This window comes from Neltuma alba, unplaced genomic scaffold (genome assembly GCF_004799145.2).
Source record: "Neltuma alba isolate B1F8T4 unplaced genomic scaffold, ASM479914v2 tig00000695_pilon, whole genome shotgun sequence".
Taxonomy (NCBI): Eukaryota; Viridiplantae; Streptophyta; class Magnoliopsida; order Fabales; family Fabaceae; genus Neltuma; species Neltuma alba.
Window position 1 is genome coordinate 6,355 of NW_021632149.1, and position 25,385 is coordinate 31,739.

Consider the following 25,385-nt stretch of genomic DNA (forward strand, 5'->3'; position numbering starts at 1 on the left):
AAGACATAAAAAGCAAGAATGTCCTTGAAGAATCAGGAGAGAATGGGTATATTGAGCTAATAGTGAGTAATTTTAGAACCTACCAAGATTTTACTAAAGTAACTATAGGAGGTAATGATCTTGGAAGCAGCAACAAATAGATGAGGCTACAATTCCTAAGAATGTCTAAAAGGAGATAGAATGCCATCACTTGAAGATGTTTCCAATAGACTTGGACCTTGTGGGTGTTGAGACCTGGATTAGTAGGCTAGAGAGCATATTTTATGCATGTGGCCATAACCCTCATTAGAAACCATATGTAGCTATTGAGCTTTTACAAGATCGAGCTAAAATGCAGTGGAGAAGTGTGAGTGGCCTTGATGATTCGAGGGTTATTTGGGGGAGTTCAACAAGAAGTTTGTTAGCCGCTACTTTTTCCTATTCATGAGACAATAGAAGAAAATTAAGCTTTACACCTTGAAGCAAGGCAACATGCATGAGGACCAGTTAATTACCAGGTTTATTGATCTGCTGAAGTATGTTACTCGTCAAGAGTAAAATCACTCCTTTTGGTTGGCACAATAGTTGACGAATCATGCTAAGCCAGAGTTGAAGCAGTAACCAGCACCAATAGAAGTTAAGACTTTTGATGACATACGTGTTAAGCTATGGGTTGTGGCTGTAACATCCCATTTTTTTTAATTTATGTTTTTTATTTGTTTGGGGACTTAGTACGGGTAGTGTTATATATATAAAAAATTATTATAAAATAAAAGAGAAGGGAAACAATATATTTAGATGTAAAGATTAAATAGAAAATAAGAATCTAAAATAATTAAAGAGAGCTATGTATAAATATTTAAAGATAAATAAAAGGAGGATAAAATATTTAAAAATATTATATTTAGGAAAGAATGGTTTAAATTTTAAATTACCATATCTGATAGGATTTTGATAATAATAAGAATAATAAGCAAGATCAGATGAGATATAGAAATATAAGATTATATTAAAAAAAAAATTAATTTGAATTTTATAAGTTTTAGGGATATATTTTAGAAACCTAAAACCTACTCCTACTCCCATCTAATATCCTTATCAGCCGCCATACTCCCAAAAACCCTTCTCTTTTCTTACTTCTTCTAAATACATTCACGTTGCCACAAGCTCTGGACGGCTTTTGGGAGATCTCACGCAGGTGTGAACTTGCTCCTTCTCTTATTCTCTTTTATTGATTTCCTCTCTCCCATTGTCTTTCCCTCACGTCTCTCTTTCTTTTTTGTGTCTAATCATCCTTCCTCATGTCAGAAGCATCTCACGCACATGGTCACATATAGATACATATATTAGTAGGTAGAGGGGAGTGGTTACACACACACATGCCACACGTACACACACACGCACGAATTGGTAGGTACGGAGGAATAGGATGCACTTGAATAAACAAATTAAATAAATTTTTGATGGTGATATACTTGAATTAAAAGTAATAATGTCTAGATATGTTGTCAAAGTTTGAGTGAACTCTGTTATTTTAGTCTTCAGCATTTTCTTTGGTCTTGGATAATTTCTTTCTTCAACCCATAGTTATAGGTACCTACACAATATGAGACTGGTTTAATTTAGAATCTGAAGGCTTAAGAAATTCTAAGAAGACCGCAAGACTTTCATATAATTAGTTATCATAGTGAGCTAAATAAATTATAATGGAATATGAATCTAGAAGAAGCTGTACGTTTCCATGGGGTAATACTAAGGCTTTAGGATAGTTTTAAAGAAATTAGGTTTTAATAGTTCAAAACTGTATGTTAATATTATACATGTGATTTTTGTAGCCTCTTACGGAGAACATTGATTGTTTGGAAAATTGCTATTTGAATCCTTGTAGCTAAAGGATAACAGGTAACGTGAATTCTATTCATCTTACTTACTGGTGACTCCTACGAGTTCCTTTCAAAGCATGAAAATTTATGAGGATGATTTGATTATCGTTTTACGAAAAGATTTATTAGGAATTATGGCAACCTTTTATAGATTTTAAATTAGCCTTGTGGGACTTTATTTTGTTGAAGAGGAAATTCTTGTTGGAACTTTAGGAGGTGGATGAGAGGACCATGTTTGCCATAGTGAGTGGTCCAACTTAGAATTATTTATTTACTATTTATCATTTATTATTTATTAATTATTATTTTTAGTTATCTGTGTTGGTTGTGGAAACTTATATGGTGCTGTGGCAAACCATACTGAATGAGCATGAAATTGTGAAATATCGTTTTGTGTTATAGTTGAGAATGTCATATATAAATTGAATAGCTATGGATGTGAATATGATAAATTACTATGAATTGTGATTGGATAATATTCTGGGGAGGAGATTGTGCAGAAGCATATGATATTGTGACCACGTGGTAGGCCGCCATATGGCGCTCTATGGCTGGCCCATATTACCAGGGCAGTAACCCTGGGCTTGCGACACTCCAGAGGTATCCCAGGGTAGTAACCCTTTCTGGAGGAACCCATGGCCCTTGTGTGCTCTGTCGACTTTGGCCGGTCCGCATCACACTTGTGGGAAGCTTGTGAGAGTCAGTTATGACGTGGGTAGCAATTAGCCCATGGGTTCAGTCGGCAGTTATAAGGTGGAACTAGAAATTTAATGTATTGTGATAATGTGACAACTATGCTGCATTTTATTTAGTTTGAATATTATGACCTAATGTGATCTTGAATGATATGTCTGTCTGCGTGCTATTCGTATGCTATTGGTAACTATTGATTTTGAACTGTTAGTCCTACTTGGCACCTCGTAAGGGTACTGGTAGGTAAGGTGGGTAGAATTTATGTTACTGAGACAGTGGTCTCATTCCGTTACTTCACCAATTTCAGGTGAGAGCAGCAGGGGAGATGCAGCGGGGAAGGCACTGTAAGCGTGAGGTCACTTACACTAGTGACTGCGCTTCGATTCTAGAATTTATGTTTGGTTTACGTTTAATTGCCACCTAGGAGCCATGATGTTCTTTAAACTGTTATTGGCTTATTTTAGACTTGTTATTACTACTAGAGTGTTTTGCTTCTTTAGCTATGGATATTTTTATTGATTGCTTTAGGGGCCTTAGACCCACAACTGAACATTGCGGCAATTGCATCTGAATAAGTAGGTCATTTAGTTATGCCTTTCTTGTGATTTATTTTATATCATGTCTATGTTAACCAGGTATGTTGGGGATTTAAATAACCATGTTAGGGGTTAAGCTTTTTTTTCCTAACATGGTTAAGGTGAAGTAGTAAGTATGATATTTTTTATAATCATGATATGTGCTTGGGTATGGTATCTCTTTTTATATATCATGGTTATTTAGCGAACTAAAACAAAAGTTAAGATTCTTCTTTTATGTACCTTAGTAAACACACGCATGTGCTACTTGTATGTTTAAGTATGGCATAGCTTTATATGGGATATTACAGTGGCTATGAGAGCCTGAAAGGTAGCTGAGTTAAAAAGGGTTGAGAACTTGGCCAAAATAGTACACTATCCAGGACCCTTAGTGATACCTTTCGAGTTGACCAATATTCCATATGTCTTTGTGGATTATATGGATTGGATTTTCAAGTCCTTTTTATATAGATTTGTTTTGGTCTTTATTGATGATAGATTGATATGTGTCAATAATGAAGAGGGACATCAAGAGCATTTTCACATTGTGTGACGGATTTTAAGAGATCACTAGTTACATGCTAAGCCATCCAAGTGTGAATTCTAGCTGAAGAAGGTGAAGTTCCTACATCATGTTGTCTTCACTCAAGGAGTATTAGTGGATCCCAGTAAAGTTGACGCTATAGTGAAGTGGGAGGTCTCCAGATCAGTGACTAAAGTGAGAAGCTTTTTAGGATTAGCCGGCTATTATCAAAGATACATTCAAGATTTTTCTCTGATTGCCATGCAGTAACCAAGTTGACTAAGAAGGACTAGCCTTTTGTTTGAACAAAGAAGTGTGAAGCTGCTTTTTAGGAGTTGAAAATCAGATTGAGTATGGCTTCAGTACTTACCCTTCCTACTCCTGGGGTACCTTATATTTTGTATACTGATACTTCATTGAAGGGATTAGGATTCGTTCTAGTACAAAACAATAAGGCAATAGCTTATGCTTCACGAAAATTAAGGCCACATAAGGAGAATTACCTAACTCATGACTTGGAGTTAGCAACTGTATGCTTTGCATTGAAGATTTGGAGACGTTATCTATACAACTCGCAGTTTGAGGGGTTTAGTGACCACAAGCGTTTGAAATGCTTGGTAGACCAGAAAAAGTTGAATAATAGACAGCGCCATTGGATGGAATTCCTCAAGGACCTTGATTTTGAGATTAAATACCATCCTGAAAAGGCTAATGTAGTTGCGAATGCCTTAAATGGGAAATTTGTGCATGTGTTTTGCATAAGTCTAAAAGAAAAACACTTGTTACAAGAGTTGACATATATACTAGTTATACCCTCAGAAAAGGCAACCTTATGCATAGTGTTTGGGGATTATGAGTTCTATCAGGACTTGATAGTAGCTCAATAGGAGGATGATCAGTTGGCAAGGATCCAGGTAGATTTGGAAAATAGGCTGGTTCAGGATTTTGACATAGGGGATATGGGTATGTTGAGGTATTAAAAGAGGATTTGTGTTGCCAATAAGAAGGAAATTAAGAAAATCATCCTTGAAAAGGCTAATAAGAGCAGGTATGCTATACATCCAGGTACAACCAAGATGCACCATGATCTGAAACAATAGTAATGGTGACAAATTTTTGTATTTTGATGTTTGACCCGTCAGAAAGTCAAGATAGAGTATTGAAACCTTGGAGGGTTATTACAAAGTTTAGAGATTCCTTAATGGAAGTAGCATAGCATCTCCATGAATTTTATTGTGGGTTTGCTAAGGACACTTGATAGCTACAATGCTATTTAGGTTGTAGTAGACAAGTTGACAAAGTCTATACACTTTTTACTGTATAAGGTTAACTATCCTTTCGAGAGAATGGTGAAATTGTACATAGATGAGATTGTGAAACTACACCATGTGGCTAAGCATAGTTTCGGATCGAGATCCATGTTTCATTTCAAACTTTTAGAAGTCAAGGAATATAGTATTGGGCAAAAAATTGAAGTTCAGTAATGCTTATCACCCTTAAACTGATAAACAAACAGAGTGAACGATCTAGAAACTTGAGGATATGCTGAGGGCTTGTGCTATTGAGTTTAAGGGAAGCTGGATTAATCACTTCCCATTGGCCAAACTTGCATATAATAAGAGCTACCGTGCTAGCATCCAAATGGCACCTTATAAAGCATTATATGGACATAAGTGTTGATCACCTCTTTGTTGGATTGAGTTGAGTGAGAGAACAGTTTTAAGACCGAATTTAGTTGAGGCCACAACTAAGAAGATCGATGTTATTAAGAAGAAATTGCTAGTGCATAAAGTTGACAAGGAAGTTATGCAGTCCAGAGGAAGAGACCTTTGGAATTCAATAAAGGTGATTATGTGTTTCTGAAGATAACGCCTATGACTGGTATTAAGAGGTCCATTAAGGAGAAGAAGTTGACTCCCAGATTTATTGGGCTGTTTGAGATTTTAGAGAAGATTGGGAAAGTTGCTTCTTGAATCGCTTTGCCCCTGCATCTGTCTAATGTACGTGATGTGTTCCATGTGTCACAATTGATCACCCCAATCCGTCTCACATCTTAGAATCCGAAAAGGTTGAGTTACGTGAGAACCTGACTTATAAAGCTGAGATGAAGAGAATCCTAGATATGAAGTATAAATAGTTGAGGAATAAGACCATTAGACTTATGAAGGTTTTTTGGAAGTGCATGACCCCAAGTGATGCCACCTAGAAGATCGAGGAACAGATGCAGTGCAAGTACCCAAACTTGTTTCCTTGTTTAGTTTCTTGTTGTTTTTCCTTGTTATGTAGTGTTTTATATGTGTGATTTTAAGGGGAAAAAAAATCCTAAAAGGTAGCGATAGTTGTAACATTCTAAGTTTTAATCTGAGGACTAGAGTTAATTAAACTTTGATTATCCAGAAAATTGAGGCATTAAGTAGTTGAAATTGGATGTTGAGCCTTAAAAATACTAAGATTAATGATTTGAGGTTATATCTCTAAACCTTTTTGAGTAGTCTTGAAAATTGGGTGTTTTCAAGGGTCAAATGATCTTGCTTTTGAGTGATCATTTTGGCATTAAAGAATAGATATCTCGTGCTCTTCTAAAAGCCCTAATTTATAATTTTTGGAGATCCTTGTAGTTATGAATTTTCCCAATCGAATCTCTTATTTGTGTTTTTGCTAGACGTTTGCTAAACATTTGTTATAACAAATAACATAGTATGTTGGCTGTGTCATTGCTAGACCTTTGTTAAATGTTTGTTATAGCGAACAACATATTGTTCATTGTGTCGTTTATTAGATGTTTGCTATAATAAATGTGTTAAAATTAGGTTTTATAAATCCATTTCAGATGCGATTTTTAAATTTTTGCTCTTCCAAACATCAAAGTCAGTATTCATAACCTTATTTCTATCATTTTTTCTTATATTTTTTAAGTTTGAGTCTTAGGATTTTTTAATGATTTCCAATAGGCTAAGATTTTAACTGATTATTTTAAGTTCAAATGACTTCTATGGACTAGTTTAAGTGTTTAATCATATTAGTTTTCTTGGATTTAGTGTTTTGAGAAATTTGAACCTAGGGTTTGTGTTTTTGAGGAGGTTTATGATGATTAATGATATTATCATGATTCAAAATGAGTTTTGATGATTGGAATATGTTAATATGACTTATAATTGATGTTTAACCGATTTGAAATTTTAATTTAATTTAATTTAAAGCAGTTTTTAGAAGAACGGTTATTACAATTCAGCCTCCTTTTGACCTGTTTATTACCTTATAATCACAAGTTATTACTTCTGCTGGTAGAATTACAATATCATAACAATTATGATGATGGTTATATCGTTCTTGTGGATCTTCTCCAAACATTTCATATATTCTTTGCTTGAGAGCATCTTTGAGTTGGATTTACCATTTAGGCTTCATATCTTAATCAAACAAGCTCAACATTATCTGCATCAAAAAAATTTTTATTTACCTTTTCTATCACCCTAATCTATTTCTCAGACATACTGAAGACTGTTATTATAGTTTTTATTAATACTACTACTTTAGGTTCCTTTTCTAATTTAAAATTCTACTCTTTTACTAAATCTGTACTATAAACTTTTCCTTTAATCTTAGTAATGTTTGTCCTTTTTTTTAAATAAAAAAAACTGCAATCAAAACTCAAAAGCAGCAGCAATGAATTAGGAGCACTTCAGAATAGGAAACGCTTGGAATTGACCAAAAAAATATCAGCGCGTGGAGAAACGATATCGTGAATTACCGATTACGTCATCCATGACATTGCTATCGGAAAAATGGAAGCCAACTAGAGGCGGTCAAGAATTTTGATGCAGCGCCTCCTATTGCCCCAATTAATGAACTCTCAAATTTTTGTCAGAAAAATAATAGTATGAAAAACAAAATTAAAATTTTTTTTGCATGAAATGCAATTAAAATCACGGCTTCAGAATTTCATATTAATTGCTCTTAATTTGTATATATGGCACAATAATTAAATTACTTTACACATTATCTTGATATGTATTTTGTTTAATTATCAATGTTTTGAACTACTGATTGATTACTTTTATATTATTGTCATTTGAGTTAGTTTTTGTTAATTGTTTTTCCAAGATAGGTGTGTCATTTTGTTAGTGGAAGAAATTAATCCCTTTAAAAAGTTAAGATAATAAAATAATAATTGCTTCTTTAAAAATTAAGAAGCAAGAAGTATTCTAAAAATTTATAAAGCTTTAAAGTAATAATTTTTTTTAAAAAAAGGAATATCTTGTTGAATCAGTTTAATGACAATATTTGGCCAAAAAAGAAGTACATTGATTGAACAAGATCCCACGTGCGGCATTGGGAAGAAACTTGATTAAGAAAAAGGCCGACAAGGGAGCAACTTGGCCCTCTCCTCAATTCATCATTAAAACGTCAAAGGCTAAAAATTATGGGCGGCCAACTAAAAAGTGGAATTTTGTCGTTTTTCTTGTTCACATGAATGTCCAGAGTCTTTGAAGGGGTCTTCCATCACCCCTTCATTCATCCGTCGAGGAGAATCCATTTCAATCCCTTCCCACTTGGAAAAAGACATTTTTGAAAACAAAATGTTTGGATAAAAAACAAATTAAAATTTTTTTTTTATAGCATATGAAATAAATATACAAAGGAATTTCGTTTCAATTTGTGTGAAACTACTTTTAAAAAGTGTTTTTACTGTAAATCAAACACTCCAAAATGTTAATTAAAATTAGGTTAAAATAATAAATAAATATATAAAAAAAGTAATTGTTTTTTTTAAAAAAAATCATCATCTATGTGGAGAAAAGAGAATGTATAATGAGAACAGAATGTGTGAGAATTAGATATAATAACATGAGTAATATGAGTCATTAAATGAAGATAAAATGAAAAATCAATAAACAAGATTTAAGACAACTCCTATATGTCTTTTATTAAAAGAAACATGTCTTTTTTTTTTACATAAAAACATGTCGTATTTCATAATTATCTTCTATAAAAAGTACCCGAAAGATTATTTATAAATTACATCGTTATATGAAAAAAAATAATCATATTAATCATTTCTGTTTTCTAATTTTCTTTACCATAGTTGTGCTGTTTTAATTTATATGTAGTTGGAATTTATATCTACTTTTCCATCCTATAATAACTTGCCTAATGCAGTTATGCATGCAGGAATTTTAAATTTTGAGTTAAATTCACAAATGAATAATTTATCAGTTATCTTTTTTTTTTATTAGAATTCCCGTGTATACACCCTCCTTCATATTACAAATCATTTCTAACTAATTCACACATATTAATAAAAAAGATAAAGTATATCCAGCACTCCAAAGTATTTTCATATTTTGTAGTGTATCCAGTACTCTAAAATTTTTTTTAAGTACGCCCAACACCATAAAGTATTTTTTGGTACATCTAATACCTCGAAACATTTTTTTTAAGGTGTATCTAGAACCCAAAAATATTTTTTGGTGCATCCAATACTAAGACAAAAAAAAAACTTTAGAGTGTTAGATGTACCTAGAAAAATACTTCAGGATACTGGATGCATAACAAAATATTTCGATATGCTAGGTGTACCTGAGAAAATATCTTGAGGTGTTTGATACACCTTAACCCTTAATAAAAATAGTTAAAAGTATAGTTAAATTATAAAATCGTTTTATATTCTCACTTTTCTCATTAAATATGGACATATATAAGAAAAGATATTTAATACTCCTTAAAACTAAGCAAATACCTTGTAAAAAGGACTCAGAGTACTTGCTAGTTGAAAGTTCATAATAAGGATAATAGAGAGGATCAGTTTAAAATTTCTATAACTTATCCATGCTGAAATTTCAACTCGGTTAGGGTTTTTTTAAGATAAGGGAAAATGCTAGCAAAACATCAGGGCCAATTCAAAGGCCCAAACCAAATGAACTGAACCGCACCCAAACAAAATATTTTCTTTTTGCCCGAAAAATATTTCAGTTTTGAGCATTTAGAAGCCGAACCAACATACCTGATACCTTAACCGTTATTATGAAAACAATAAGTACAAACTTATCATACAGATAATGAATGAGCTGCGTCAAGAAAGGGAACAAGCAAGCAAATGAGAATTATGATCGCAAATTACTGACCAAGCGAATCCTCTTAACATAGGATCACGAATCCTACAGACAAGACCAAATGTTGGAATATCATCCACTCACTGAAGAAAAAAGGTACATCATACGTATAAATACAGTAATTTATTTTACTCTTTTCATTCCTAGTATAAGAATTAGTTGGAGTATTAAATTTGATCCTCATAACACCTTAACCTGCTTTATCTTCCAGATTTATCATTCTTCCTCTATCCAATCTAATATCATACATGAGTATTTTAGATAGCTCAGATCACATTAGTTATAATCAATTAATTTATTGAACTTTCTTAATTTACTCGAAATAGATAAGTAACTCTCATATTAAGAACTAGAAGGAGTGTTTTCTTAAAAGAAAGATTATTATGATCTATTTTCACAATGTACCGTAGGTTAGAATACATACAAATTACTACAAAGAACCAACAACATAATATGCTGACTAAAATTCAATACAATATGTCGTTTCTTTTCATGGGGATGGGGGAGTGTATACATAATTCAGAACAGAAAGAAGAAAGGGAATTTCTACTGTAGAGCGTTGGAGACAGAATAAATGAAGTCCAAGAAGCCAGTTCCCTTAAGGAGACCCTTACCAGTCAAGAGCTCAAAATCCAACAACAAAAGGAAGCCGATGATCGCAGCCTTCCCATTTATTATTTCATTCTTCCCAGTGAAACCAAAACCCTCTTGCCCCTCGTCAACCACCATTCTAACCTGACCAAATTGTATAGCTATGAATTATACAGAATGCAACACAAGATAAAATGACAAAAGAAAATTAAAAATCCCAATGTACATTTGAGCTAAAAAAAGATAAAAATCGGTGAGTCATATTTGAAAAGGCATAGTAGACATGATTAAAAAACAATGTAACTTGTACAGATTTTTCTTAAACTCTATTCAAAATGCATAAAATCAAGACAAATCTTCCTTGAATTTATTTAGACTAATCTAGATCGCATGCATTACACAAACTCTAACGTAAGCCGCACTACAACTGGCTCATGAAATGTATAGTTTGTTAGACAGAAACCCCATTTCAAAACATATACAGCCCTCTCATGAAATAAAGAATAAAGCGCGCAAACTTCCCGTAAGCTGTGATGAAATGATGTGAACTCTTCAAAACATAAGGGATACATGTGCAGTTTTAGCAAAAATTCAGGGGCAATCTACGTAGTATTCTTGTTGTTTTCATGGGAGATTTAGGAAAATTTTAAAAATAAAAAAAGAAGGGTGATCTACATTATTTTGGCAAAACTTGGGGAAAATCGACGTAATTTACTTCTTATTTTCAAAGCATATCGATCCAAAATCTTTAGAAAAAGAAGGCCAAGTAAGTGTAATTTCAACAGAATTTAGAGAAGGCTCATGTAATTCACTAAAAAAGGGAAAAGAAATTATTAGCCAATCTGAGCCTCTGTGAAGAGGGGAATATGATTGCAATGTTTTTGTTCTCCAAGTATCCAAAATCAGTGATCATTATACAGAAGGTAGTGTAATTACCTCATCAACGTTGACATCAGTTGCAGTTAAACCAGGTTGAGCCTTCCCACTAAAAACTATCTCAGTAGAAGCATCAGATTTTACGGTTCCTCTCATGCTGATATAAATGTTCTCTTCATCAGTTTTCACAGGATATACAAAAAGTGTCCTCAGAGCAGGGGTAAGAACTCTTAGTACTGGATTTTTTGGATACCACTCCTTGATCTCTCCAGTCCGTAGATCAAATGTACTATCAGTTGTTGGGCATACTATACAACCATCCTATGTAAAGACAGGACCGCAAGAGGTCAGTTGATTTTCGTTCAAACTAAAAACTATGAACAGATTTACCAGATAATGTGTTAATAGATATATTAAATAACATATTAGTATCCAAAATTTAATTTGCGTCAAAGGTATGATTTCAATTATACTTTTCAAGTTTCATGATGTTTAAAGATGATTTAAGATTTGATTTTGATGAGCCAACATTTATATTGGTAAGGCACTGCCAACTATAATTTGAAAATTTTCAATGATTAATCATTTTGGAAAATACCATGAATCTTGGTTCGATCATCATATGTCGTGCATGTGAGTACCTTCGTGTTGGAAAAATTTTCTTTGCTGTTTACCTGTAGCCAAATTATTCTAACATTCTTCGGAAATGATTTTATTGAATTAGCAAACATAGGAGTTCAAGAAATGAGAAAATTTTAGAAGCTGAGCTGTGGTCTAAAAGCGAGGAGCCTAGAGATTCACAAAGGGATCAGAATCGACTGGAACTTAAATTTGAAGGCAACAGCTAGAAATGCATTCTCGCACTAATATATTTTCATTTATAAAAGCCAACCTGCAAAGAAGATTAAAGTGAAAAGAGTAAAGCAATCACAAGGCTGAAATTCACTCTCTTCTCATATATTCTCATGTGAGATATCAATGGAAAATCAACACCATAGAAGTTATTATGAGAAGCACTTTGTGATTGTGGGAGCATGAAATCATTTCTAGAGAGTTTAGCTAAGTTCTTAAAGCAAAACATAGCGTGATAGTTTTGCTAATTTCTTGGAAAGAAAAACTTGGTTGGGTTAAGATGCAAATCTACTCATAAAGTATTCTGTTAGGGGCACCAAACACCATAAACTTTTCTTGGGTGCAAAAATACACAAAGTTTTCAAGATGGTACAAAAACACCACAGCAGTTAAGTCAACTAATGTTGACCGTGTAATAAACATGTCAACCAAGAAAATAGTGCAAAAATACACATGAACTTTTCAAAATAATGAAAAAATACATATGGAGTTACAACCATAGCATTTTTGCATCATTTTGAAAACTTTATGTGTACTTCTGCACCATTTTCTTGACCCATGTGTTTGCTAAACAGTCAAAATTAGATGACTTAACGGCCATGGCATTTTTGCACCCTTTTAGAAACTTCATGTATACTTTTGTGTCCAAAAAAGTTTATGGTGTTAGACGCCTATGGAAAAATACTCTGAGTAGATTTGCACCTTAACCCTATAAAAGTTTAATATGGCTTTTTTTGAGTCTGATGTGCCAAAAATGTAGTCCCCCAACCAAAATAATTTGGTAAAAAGTGTTGCATCCAAATGCAACAGTCATGCTTATTAAAAAAAAAAAAAGCAGTATTGTCATATTTGACACAAATGTCAAGACGTGTTTCAGCAAAAGAACTGATATATGCCAATCTAAGAGGCCAAGAACTTAGTTTGAAGTTGGTTCCACCATTATGTTTGGCTAATCCTATTTGAACTTTTAGTCTCACACTTGTAATTAAAAAGAAAACTGAAATTAAATTTTTCTGAGGAAAATAAAAAATAATACTTAATGTAAAGCTTCCCATATTGGATCAATCAAAAATATAAAAATATGGAAAATACATGAACTTTGCAACACAAGTTTTTCACATTCTAAAATAGATAAACCAGCGAAAGCATTTAACTTTCTAACCCGGAGAAACTACTCATACTAAGCAAGAGCTTTCAGAAGACACTCCATCAAGGACCTGTCAGAACTTGGGAGGCACTAATAAAATAGTATTCTCATAAAATGGATGTTCCCCAAGCACAATGCAAAATATTCCAAATAGCATCAAAAGTATGGCTAACCAAAGGTGATATGAAACTGAAAATAGTAACCTTTTGAAGCTACTCAGTCCAATTGCCCCTACTCTGAAAAACCACACTAGCTAATTAAGAAGGAGGAGTCCATCATGGGCTCTAGGCTCCATCAAGTAGGATTATGACATTGTTTCCTATGACTAATCTACCAAGTCGTTGTTCAATTTTCCTCAGTCAATAAAGGTAGCGATGTCATTAATCCAACTGCAACATCAACTTAGAGAAGAAAACATGAGTAACTGATTACTGATAAATATTGTATTTTGAGAAGGAAGGGATCAACTAATCAAGAATCCTGACAGATGAGCAGCTAAAATCTGAAATCTGATAATTGTAGGTTGAGCTTTGTCTTTGCCCTTTTTTCCTTGAAATATCAATGGGATAAACTTTCCATTTTCAGATTCCTTTAGTTGGATATTCTTGTCAAAGAATTTTACAAAACTGTATCTGTTGTTTCCATTGTCAATACTGTATAACTTAATATGTAGTCTTTCCATAAGCACCTGACAAACATGCATATTACAAGATAAAATTTGATCCCAAGTTTAAACATCAAGGAAGCATCTTATCTTAAATGACTTATAATAAGAACTACTCGTAATTACAAGAATTCATAGATATTTCCAAATCAAATCCACTTTGCAGCTAGCCAACTCAATCGAGATCCTAACATGATCAGAGTGCTAACAATACTCTTGAGAAACCTTTCAATATTCATAGACTATGCATATTAGCTTTATCTTCACAGGAATTTTAACCAACAACAAGTCAAAGAATGTACTCAAACCTGGGTAAGCTTGGCATTGATTAAACCCTCACTATAAGCACCTTCTGCAGGGGACCTGTTTTCAATGGCGTACACCTGATTCTTATACCACAGCAACAAAATCGTTTCACCGTCCTGAATTATCACACGCCGCTCTCCTCTCGGCAGCGCTGCAACCGGCACCACCGGAATCCAGTTTTCATTTCCCCCGCCGCCGCCGCCGCCTCCTCCTCCTCCGGATGCTGAAGATTCTTCAGCCACTGAAACTTGAGTTGCCTCACATCTTAGACGCCGAACAGTGTTGCCGTACAAGTAATGGTAGTTTAACGAAGACTTGAGGAAAAAACAGTGGTTGGATGACGGAATTGAGGAGCAGAGAAGAAAGGATCTGCGAGGAGAGAGGGTAGAAGAGGAATTAAGAGATGGGATTTTGCAACATGAAAGGGAGAAAGGAGGTGCGGCCATGAAGCTGGTGAGTGGGAAGAGGAGGGAGAAATGAATGGAGAAGGAAGATGAGAGAGAAAGTTGAGGTTCTGACTCTGCATGACATCTTCAGAGTCCACAGAAAGATGATAATGAAGGGACGAGCATGTATTAGCCACATTTCTGTTTCTTAAATATTTTATTTTGTTACCCTCTTTTTTCAAACAAAGAATATTTTGCCTACATACTTTTTTTTTTGGCCTGAATTTTGCCTACATACTTGCTAATTCTTTTTTTAATTGGTAATTATTTCTTCAGCTAAAAAAAATGGTAATTATTTCTTTTTATGAGTATAATATTCTTTTTCCAAAAAATTTTATATGTTTTCGAAAAAAATATTATTTCATGTTGTGTATATATATATATATGGATAATCAAAGTAATGAATTGTTATGTAACCCTCCGATTTGTTTAGAAAATCAGTTATTTGTGTTTATCATCTAATTGAAAATCAAGAATTGAATTATGATATCAGAGCTTGCCTCTTTATAGTTAATATTCATAAATTTATTAAAGGTTAACAAATTTATTATGATATCCATTAAAGGTTAATATTCACAAATTTACTTTCTTGATAGAAAACAAAGTTTAAATTTTTACTAATTAATAAAGTAAATTATGACAAATTTCTCACCAATAAAATATGTAGCAAATTATTTTTTGTTTTTGTTTCTGGTACTAAATGTAGACACTTTTTTTAAGAGGATTTTGAATTTTGTTTCAGTACGTTGTGAAAAAATAGCTTATTTCATTAGATTTAGGGGGTGTTTGGATGAAATCAAACCATGGTTTAGAGAATAACTTCTGGAGAATAGATTCTTGGGAGAATAGATTTTGTGAAAAAGTGATTTTGAGAAGTGAGAGTATTTGGACAATTGTTATTAGAAGCACTTTTTATATGTACAAATTACAAAAAAGGGCATAAGTTAATATGATAATTACATAAAAGATAAATTTTATGATATATTTTAATTTGAAGGAATAAAATTGTTAATAATATATTTTTTACCAACATAATTAATAATACATAAAATAATATAATTAATAAATAATTAATATGTGTATATATTTATAAAATATAAGATTAAATATGTTTAAAAAAAATAATTGAGGGGTGTTAAAGTCATATTATCGTTGAGATCTACTCTGACAGGCACAATCATATTCTTTAATTTAAGCTAGAAGTAGAATGTATTTACTTTTTCTGAAACTATAGTTTTGACTTGAAACCTCAGTTTGTTAATTTTTCTTCTTGTTTGGCAAATTTGAGACCCAAACTATGGTTTGGTCTTAAAACTATGGTTTCATTATATTGCCAAACACCCCATTAATCCTATCATGCGTGAACACTAGGGGTTTGACAAAAAAAAAAAACACCAAAATAGGAGGTCGACGTAGTCAACTATAACAATGGGCCTGACACCCACAAAGAACTTTGGGCTAGCTTCGCCCATAGCATAATAAACGAAGCATCATTATTGTCTCTTGTTTCTTTCTTCTTGTTTTTTTTTTTTAAAATAAAAACTGGAAAAAGGGAAAATTTTCACTAAAGAATGAAATTACAAAAGGAGATGCGAACCCAAAAAACCCATGCTTCACCAGCTACTCATATCAAAAGGAGATATAAACAAATAAGAGACACCAAAAGATGTTCAAAATGTTTATAGCCTGTGTAGTGTGCCAAAGAATGTCTAAGCAATTTTGAAGGGTGAATGTGTGATATTTCTGAAAAGCATGCTGGTGTCGAGAGCTCTACAGTTTTCAGCACATAATCCCAAACAGGATTCATTTATTGCAGCTTCCTAGTTTATGATGCAGGCTCCTAAGGAGCCAATTTTCCAAAGGTTCCAGAAACAAGGAAGCTCGATTGAGTTAGGAAGGATTAGAAACCAATTTCACTACCAATGAAAATTAGTCTAGTTAGTAAGGAGTCAGTTCATAACTTACAAAATCATAAATTCAAATCTTGTTGTCGATGTAAAGACCTTACTCGTGGTTTTTTTTTTTTCTATGAGCTGTAAAAAGCTTATGATTCGTTATGCCAAACTAATTCCTATTTGAATATGAAGCCTTAATTTTGGTCATTTGCAAAATAAAACCCTCATAAGGGATAAAGTTTTCAAACTTGCAAATAGAGAGAGTGAAAGTGCCTCACTAGGTTTGTCTTCTGCAAAAGTAATTGGCAGCTTGGGAGGACCATGCTCTCCCACTCAATGGTCACCCTACAATTTAATTTTAGCACCATCTCTAGAATTCCATTTAAGGTCCACTTCAATGGGGTCCCAAACCTTGCCTAAATTCTTCCAAAGGTGAGAGCTTGATGATGAACCATGTCTGAAAGTAATCTTGGTTAACAAAGCATTATTCTGAGCTTCTGGTTTCTTGAAACCATCACCCCCAAAATCTTTTGGAAGACATAAATCATCCCATTTAATGAGATTAACACCTCCTTGATCTTTTGTTTGCCCCAGATGAAATTCTTAATTACCTTCTCCATCTTCCTGCAACAATATGGAGGGATCTTTCTTTCTTTTTTCAAATATATGATTTTCTTGTCAATTGGATCATTTAACGAACTAGTCGCACACAAAGTTGGTAAAAAATTGGTAAGTCTAGTGGGAAATCAGGAATTTTTTGGAGGAAAAAGTCATTGCAAATTTGCTGTGTTGAACAATAGAAATATTTTCCCAATTGTAATCAACGAGAAAATTAGTTTATTTTAGGTGATTTTGTGTCATATGAGAAGAATTTTATCTCATAAAGCATAAAATTTTTTTTTGAAGTGATTATTGGAGGTTACAAAACATGCATGGGTCTCGCTCAATTTTTAAAGGCTCAATTTGAATATCAACTTTAAATCGTTGATCTTAAACTTGTAATACTAACTCCAGCCTTCACAGTTTCAGCTAATGTTAGAAAAATAAACTACTCAATCCCCTTCCTAATATATAAATATCAAAATCACAAACCAATTTGTTCAAATTTCCCTATATATATATATATATATATATATATAATAACAAGGGGATATACATTTGGAGGGAAAATTTTGGTTTTCCAGCACAACATCCATGTCAAGAGTGAGATCTTAGTTTTGAAAAATATATTCCTTTCTATCCTAAATGGGAAAATTAAATAATTAATTTGTACATATTAAAAAATTATTAAGTTAATTATTTATAAAGAACAAACGTGTGAGTTACTTCTTTGAATGATTAGCATTGAATATTATTCATTTGATGAAAAACCTTTTAATACATGCAATAATTAAGAAGAGTTTAAGGAAAAAAATTATGAACCTGGGAAACAAAATAAATTAATATCTTATATTTAAAATCAAAATAAACATATCTATTAGTTCTTATATTTAGAATTAGAAGAAATAACAAGAAATTAAAAGTAGTCTTAAAGACTAATAGAGTTTGTAGTTATATACAACTTTTTAATGTTGCCAATTTCATGGTATAGAATTGAGAATCCAACCAAATGGTCTAGATATTTGGGCGGCCAAATTGGATTAGTTCCCAGCCACTCAAATGACTCAGATATTACACTTGGGCGGGACTTTAATTTGAGGCGGTATCCAGAAATTTGGACCACTTGTGCCAACTAATGTTGGCAAAAATTAGTCTCTACTTACTTTTTTTTTTTTTTAATAAATTCCACGAGGAGTTGGGTTGAAAGCCACATAAGTAATTTTTAATAGTATTATTACTGTTTTTTTTTTGGCCATATAGGATGAGTTAGTGTTGACTTATATTAAAGATAAAATTATAAACGGACTAGGAACTGAATTTTAGATAAATCATAAGTTTTGGAACTAAGTTCCGTGGAATCAAATTTTAGGGACTATTGTAACTAAGTCAAAATTTCAAGAATAAAAAAAATTGATTTTCCCAATTTATACATTACATTGATGATATTGGTCATTCTAAACTCCCAAATTCAAATATTATTATCAACTCAATTGCAGTTTTATTTTACTTTTATAATTTTTTTTTATTATTATTTTTTTTTATAGTTGCATATTTTGGTATTACTGACGAAAACTAGTTTTCGAAAAGTATAATTATAATAAAGTCTTAAAGAAAAAAATAGCTACAAAACAAATTCTAAAGGTTATCATTTTGTATCTGAAAAGAGGTTGTTTTGAGTTCAAAAAAAAAAATTGTCATGTTATAATTTAGCAAATCTATTTTATTAGATTGTTTGCAATTATACAAAGATATTTTATTTACTTTGAATACTTTTTTATTTAAATATTATTTTTTTAGAGTTATGTATAGATATGTTTATATATTTTAATTATATTAATTTAGTTATATTTTGGTTGATCTCAATTTAAATAGGTTTAAATTATTGATATTGAACTGTTATTTCAACATGGTTTAATTTTGAGGTGTTTTAACTACATTCTCCCTAAAAGGAATTTGAACTGAATAAAATTGGACCAAATATTCACAGCGTGAACTTCTTAACTAATAAAATCTCAAACAATGAATATAATTATTTTTAGCTAAAACATAGGTATTTTCTTATTGAAATTAATGTTATTTGATATATTGTCAAGCACTAAATATAGGTTCCTATCTCAATAGAGATTCAAACCTTGTTTCGCCATATTATGGGGGACTGATTTTTTCCGCTACTCCCAACCTCTATTAGTAGAATGAACATAATTATTAAAAATTCTCAATAATAACTAAGCAGTTTATAATGATAAATTTCAAAATAAAAAACAATAATTTCTAATTTATTTTTAAGATTTTTTATAGTTATATTTTTTTTAAGACTTTATTGTAATTCTTCCTGTGAGTTTTTTTTGGTTATTTCTTCGTAAACATGACTCTCGGAGCTGACGCGGAATACCATTTATATTTATATCTCCCACGTCCCATCCTGCTTTTCTTGCAAGAAAGAAGAGTAGGTTTGCCATCTCTTCCCCCACCAATTTTTCTCCCACTTCCCTTCATTTCATTTTCTCTCCTTCGCCTGCTTTCCTGCAGAAAGAGGGGCCAAATTTTCTCGCAGAGAAAATCAAGGCCACCATGGACAGCCTCGAAAATGAAGCGTGTCTGTTCATAGGCGAAGACAAAGAAGAAGAATGTTCTGGGATATCAGAGTTGAATCACTCGCTTGAAAACTTCAAACGAGAAAATTTCAGTGACGAGCTGCAGAATCATCATCAAGAAAGAACCTTGTACTGGGAATCTCAGGAGGCCATGCTTCAGGTATTCTTCTTTTGTTTTTGTAATTTCCCATTTATATGTTTTCTTCATCAGTTAACTCCAGAATGTTAATGAGGTTTTACTTAGTTTAGACGCTTAAATTAATTAAATACAGAGACTTAATTTATGTACATGTAAGCTTGTTGGAGTTCTGGGAAAAATCAAACCAAGCTTGAATTTTTTTGGATGAATCTATAGCGTAACTAATATATTTTTTAAAATCCATAACGGTAAAATTCGGCTTCAAAATCTTGGTATAAGGAGGGTTTTCCATTCTTACTTATTATCTGCTGACTCTGATATGATCTTATTTGTAATATATAAACAAAGTCTTATAATTAGAGTTGGAGCTATAAGAGTTAGTTGACTAATTTAAGTAGATTAAGAAAATTAGTCAAGTTAGTTATTTGTAATAAATATGTGTTGTTTTTCTTAAAATATCATTAATAATCAAGTGTACTGGTTAGAACTACTATTATTATAAGGACTTTCTTAAAAAAAAAATAAATATGAGAGATAAAGTAAATTGAAATATTATATTTAAAACTCAAAATAAAAGTTAAACCGGCTGTTATATTAAAGATTGATAGTATCGTTATATTATATTATATTAGTGGCTGACAATGAGTTTGAAACGAAGAAGACAATTATATCCATAATGAAAAATAATTATCATTTTATGTTTATTTGAGTGGGATTTGTGAAATACTACCTTTGGTTTTAATTATAATATCTTGTTTATAATTTACAAATGACGTTTTATAATTAGAATAAAAAATAATATCTGACTGATAATAATATGTATTTTTTTATTTTATTCTATTATTTATGACTAAAGACAACTTAATTATTTGGTATGATAGCTCCGCCACTCATTACTTTGTGTGGTGAGACAAAAATCTACCTGAGAATTTTATCACGGAAGATGTTGAATTGACAAATATTCGCTCCTATTTTCAATAAGATATAAATATTTGAATTATGTAAATTAAAAAGTTGACTATAATTAGTTAAAAGTAATATATAAAAATATATATTTTTTCAAAAATATTATTTATAGGGAGTTCGAGTGAGTAAAGTAGATAATTAATGTAGTAAAGTTGATAAATAATTAGCGGAGGCAAGAATGAAAAATGACAATAAAAATTTAAGACAATCTATTAGTGCTCTTATATATAAGAGGAGGGGAAACTTGGAAAAGAAAAGAAAAAAAAAGGATATTCTATTTTATGTATTTAATTAATGGAGTGGTTTTTAGTCATGGCAAAAAAATTTTATATCATAAAAAATCTGACAAACCCGCAATTTTGGACAAAAGTGGTAGCAAAATGACTCATCATGAAGAAAATTTTCTACTTTTACAATATAACATAGGGTTTTCATGAAATTTTTCTAAGTTTGTTTGATAAAACAAAAAACTTCTATTTGTTAAGCATAAAAATACCATATCATCTTGTTCGTATTTTCAAAGATTATGTTGGATGAACAAGAAGTTATTGAATCTTAAGGATATTAAATTAATATCTAAGTTGAAATGCAGAGTTTTGGCATACTAAGATTAAAATACCTTTAGCTCTTAGTCTTAGGCTCTGTTTGGGTGTTCCAAAACCATGGTTTCAGAAGCACTTTTCCGCAAAACGAGATAACCTCCTCCACATATTTACTTCGTAATTCGTAAAAGCACTTCTGAAACCATGGTTTGGTTTTTATCCAAACACTACCTTAGATGATAATGCTAGAAGATGAGGTCTAACTTGACTAATCTTTTGACATCAATATAAATTATCAAACACAGTCTTACACTATCTTCTATAAGTCATATTCTATATTACTTTCAGTTCTAGTTATAAGATCTCGTTTGTAGATGAGGTCTTGTAATTATAGTAAGAGATAATATAATGTAGACTCACATTTATATTTTTTAGGTTACAATATTAATAAATTTAGATTTTTCTTTTCCTATGTCATTTAAGGTTTTAGTATATAAATAAAAAAGTACACAGAATCTTTTATTTTTAAAGTTAGTCAAAATAAAGATATAATACAAAAAGTATAATAATAAATAAGCCATGTTGCCATAAAAGAAACAGAGAAAATATGTGAGCCACATAATTAGAATAAGAACGGAATATTCCTTGAACCACGGGCCCACAATGCGAGCAAAAAGACAAGGCTGTATTTTTAAATAAAACAACATGCTTGTGCCCACCGCCCCACACCGCCACACCCACGTTGCCTTGTGGTTTGTCTAAAGAAAGGAGGATAATTAAACGGAAAAAATTATTTTGTCGGTAATTATAATTTTTTTCCAATTTTTAATTCGGTATCAATTTTTTTTATTTAAAGCTTTTAATTTTATTTTGTTAGCAGCGTTAGCTTTTACAACTTTGCTCTGAAAGCACCGTTAACTCTTCTATAAAAGTTAATGGTGTTAATAGAAAAAAATTTCAATATTTAATTAAGAGAAGATGTACACATGTATCAGATTAAAAATTGAGGAAAACTATAAGTACTTGTAAAATGATTTTCTCTAATTAAATATGCCTTATGCATCTTCTAGAGAGAAAAAAGATAAAAGGATAATTTGAATATAAAATTTTTTAAAAAGTATCTTGAAATCATTTAATTTTTATGAACTCCTTAAAAAGTATTTTTTAAAAAAAAATGATCTAATTACTTTCAATAAAATTAGTTATCACTACTTTAATTGTTGTTGTCAACTTGTCACTAAAAATACTTATATAATTTTGCTAATAAATTTTAATTCCCTATCTGTTTTATGTCTTTCTCCCTATCTGGTTCAAGTCTAATTTAAATTATATAAATTCATTTTCTTATCTGATTTTTTGCAATTTAGAAATTACCACAATGTTCGTTATTATAGGTCACTTGTACTCTAAAAGTTTGTTTCAAAATATAAGTCACTTATAATATAATTAATGATTTTTTCAATTTTACCCCTATTAATTTAATAAAAAATTAATTAATCTCTCTCTCAACTTGTCATTTCCTATGCAATCCATTCCTTTCCTCTCTCTCTACTTTTAATAAGGGTAAATATGAAAAAAAAAACTGATTAATTTAATGTATTTTTTGGTTTGCGGGTTTAGGATACAAGTGACTTATAATAAAAAATAGAGTGGTATTCAATAATTGTTTGGGATTCTTTTTTGGTCAGTTAATTATTTTTGTGTTTGGTTTTAATATTTAATGTTGTGGTGGTTCATAGGAGATTGTAGAGAGATACAAGAGGGTAGGTTGGGAATTAAGAGAAGAGGTTGGAGAAATATTGGAAGAGGCCAAGAAGGTCCCACAATATGGATATGGATGCAAGTGCAGGAAACCCAACTCAACGACGTCGTATGGGTGTTCCCACTGTTTAAGAACACTCGTGGTTTCATTGCTTTCTCTCAGAGGTTACAATGCCTCCCTCCGCCTCTCCAAATGGGATTCCACTAAAAGCGTCCCCGGAGGTACTCCCTTTTTTTCTTTTTCCCCCTTCTTTTTCCTTGAAATAATTTTATCAAAAATAATTTTATTGTTTGTTATGATTTGTCATTTATCATCATGTTGCATCATATATTTCAATAAATAAAAGATGATCTTTTTAAAGTAAAAAAAGATGTTGCATGTGCTTGAATGATAGTTTGCAAAACTAAGTTTTTTTCATAAATTATAGTCTGTAAATTAATGTGTTATGGTACATCCAATACTGTAAAGTATTTTCTCTGATACATCCAACATCTTAAAGCTAAGTATTTTTTTAAGTGCGTTCAGTACCTTAAAATATTTTTTAAAACAGCCAACATCCAGAAATATTTCACTATGATTGTAAATTTTTGCAACTTAAAACTATTAGTGATCAGGTTATTAATAATCAATCACACACATTCACTCTTTCTAATGATTGGTTTTATTTTATGTGAAGGTTCACATCAGTATATAGAAGTGATGCCAAACACACAAACAAGAAAGAAGCAAATGCCATATCTAATTGAATTGGAGCTAAGAGACCAGTTTCAGATTGCAAGAGCAGGAGAAGAATATAAGAAACTATTGTCATTGTTGCCGGAATTCTATGTCGGTCAGTCGGAGTACCTGACGGCGATTATCCGAGTCATGTGTGGGGCTGCCAAGAGGTCAATGAAGGAGAAGAAGATCCACTTGGGTCCATGGAGGAAGAGCAACTTCATGCAAATGAAATGGTCAGGCCATAGCAACAACACTTGGACTTCTACACTTCCTTCATTCCACCATCTCATGCAAGCAACCAATGAAGCTTCCATTAGGGTTTCTAGAGCTCATACTTTGGTAGTCACTTAACTAATTAATTTTTTAATATAATGAGGGAACATTGTTTTTGGCTATTCGCTCTAGTGGATTTGGATTTATGATGGTTGCATGTTTTCAGTCCAATTTTGATGGAAATAGTTCTATTTTAAGTTTTAATCAGTTGCTTCTTGTTGCGTCATGTTATTTAATTTAGGATCGAAAACATTTTAATATAGTTATAGAAAACCATATCATAGAAGACCAATCAAAGAGGTACTTAATGTTATTTGCTAGCTAGCAGGCGATCTTGAAATCCTTTCAACCCAACACTTGCTACAAAAATATCATTTCCTACTTTTAATATAAGAACTAGTTACATAACTAATTTAAAAAGATTAAAAAAAATCAGTTAAGTTAGTTGATTATAATCAATATGTGTTGATTTTTTCAAACTATTATATTCAATCATATGTATTAGAACTATCTCTTGATGAGAATCTACTACAATGATCAATAAAGATATTTCAGAAGGGAAAAAACAAAAATTTAAGAAATAAAGTGAATTGAGATATTATATTTAAAACTAAATCTGATTTTTAACTAACTGTTATACTAAGAAAGAATGAAAGATTGTAGCTTCCTCTCCATATGTATGACATGAGGACAAAGAACCCAGGCCAAGACTTTGCGCAAACCATCGTCCCTTAATATTTGCGCAGCCAAAGCGGTTGTAGTTCTTTGACAGTACCTCATACACTTGGTCCCCCCAATCTACTTCCTTAGTGCCCTCATTTGTACAATTTTTTTGGAGATACTACCTCCAATCCTTAATATAAGAGGTAGTTGATTAATTTAAGTAGATTAAGGAAATCAATTAAGTTAGTTATTTGTAATAAATATATATTGTTTTTCTTAAAATATCCTTGCAATCAAGTATCGTTTGATAAAATATTTAATATGCGCAACTATTACAATGACTGTTTTAGAAAAAATAAATAAATACGATAAACAAAATGGATATGAATTTTATATTTAGGACCAGATTAAAAATCGAATTAGCTCTTATATTAAGAATCAGAGGTAGCATATAGCTCTCTATTCTACATCGACCTCTTCCTTAAACCAACATCATCACCACTTCAAGGAAGAATCAACTCCATTCTGAAACATTGAACTCATATCCGGTCGTTATTCCAAGTTTCCTCTGAACTAGCTAGCT

At 31.7% G+C, this 25,385-nt stretch overlaps 2 protein-coding genes across 2 annotated transcripts; one reads left to right on the forward strand and one right to left on the reverse strand.

Moving 5' to 3' along the window:
• Window positions 1-10,116: 10,116 nt before the first annotated feature.
• Window positions 10,117-14,689, reverse strand: LOC114744447 (uncharacterized). The gene is made up of 3 exons (XM_028932618.1): window positions 14,205-14,689; window positions 11,294-11,554; window positions 10,117-10,501 (listed from the first exon to the last, which is right to left on the reverse strand). Exons 1-3 carry the CDS (start codon window positions 14,646-14,648, stop codon window positions 10,313-10,315), a joined length of 894 nt encoding a protein of 297 aa, XP_028788451.1. The 5' UTR covers window positions 14,649-14,689; the 3' UTR covers window positions 10,117-10,312.
• A 5,025-nt stretch (window positions 14,690-19,714) lies between these two features.
• LOC114744408 (uncharacterized) lies at window positions 19,715-24,343 on the forward strand. The gene is made up of 3 exons (XM_028932583.1): window positions 19,715-19,897; window positions 23,124-23,367; window positions 23,823-24,343. Exons 1-3 carry the CDS (start codon window positions 19,715-19,717, stop codon window positions 24,215-24,217), a joined length of 822 nt encoding a protein of 273 aa, XP_028788416.1. The 3' UTR covers window positions 24,218-24,343.
• Window positions 24,344-25,385: the final 1,042 nt, after the last annotated feature.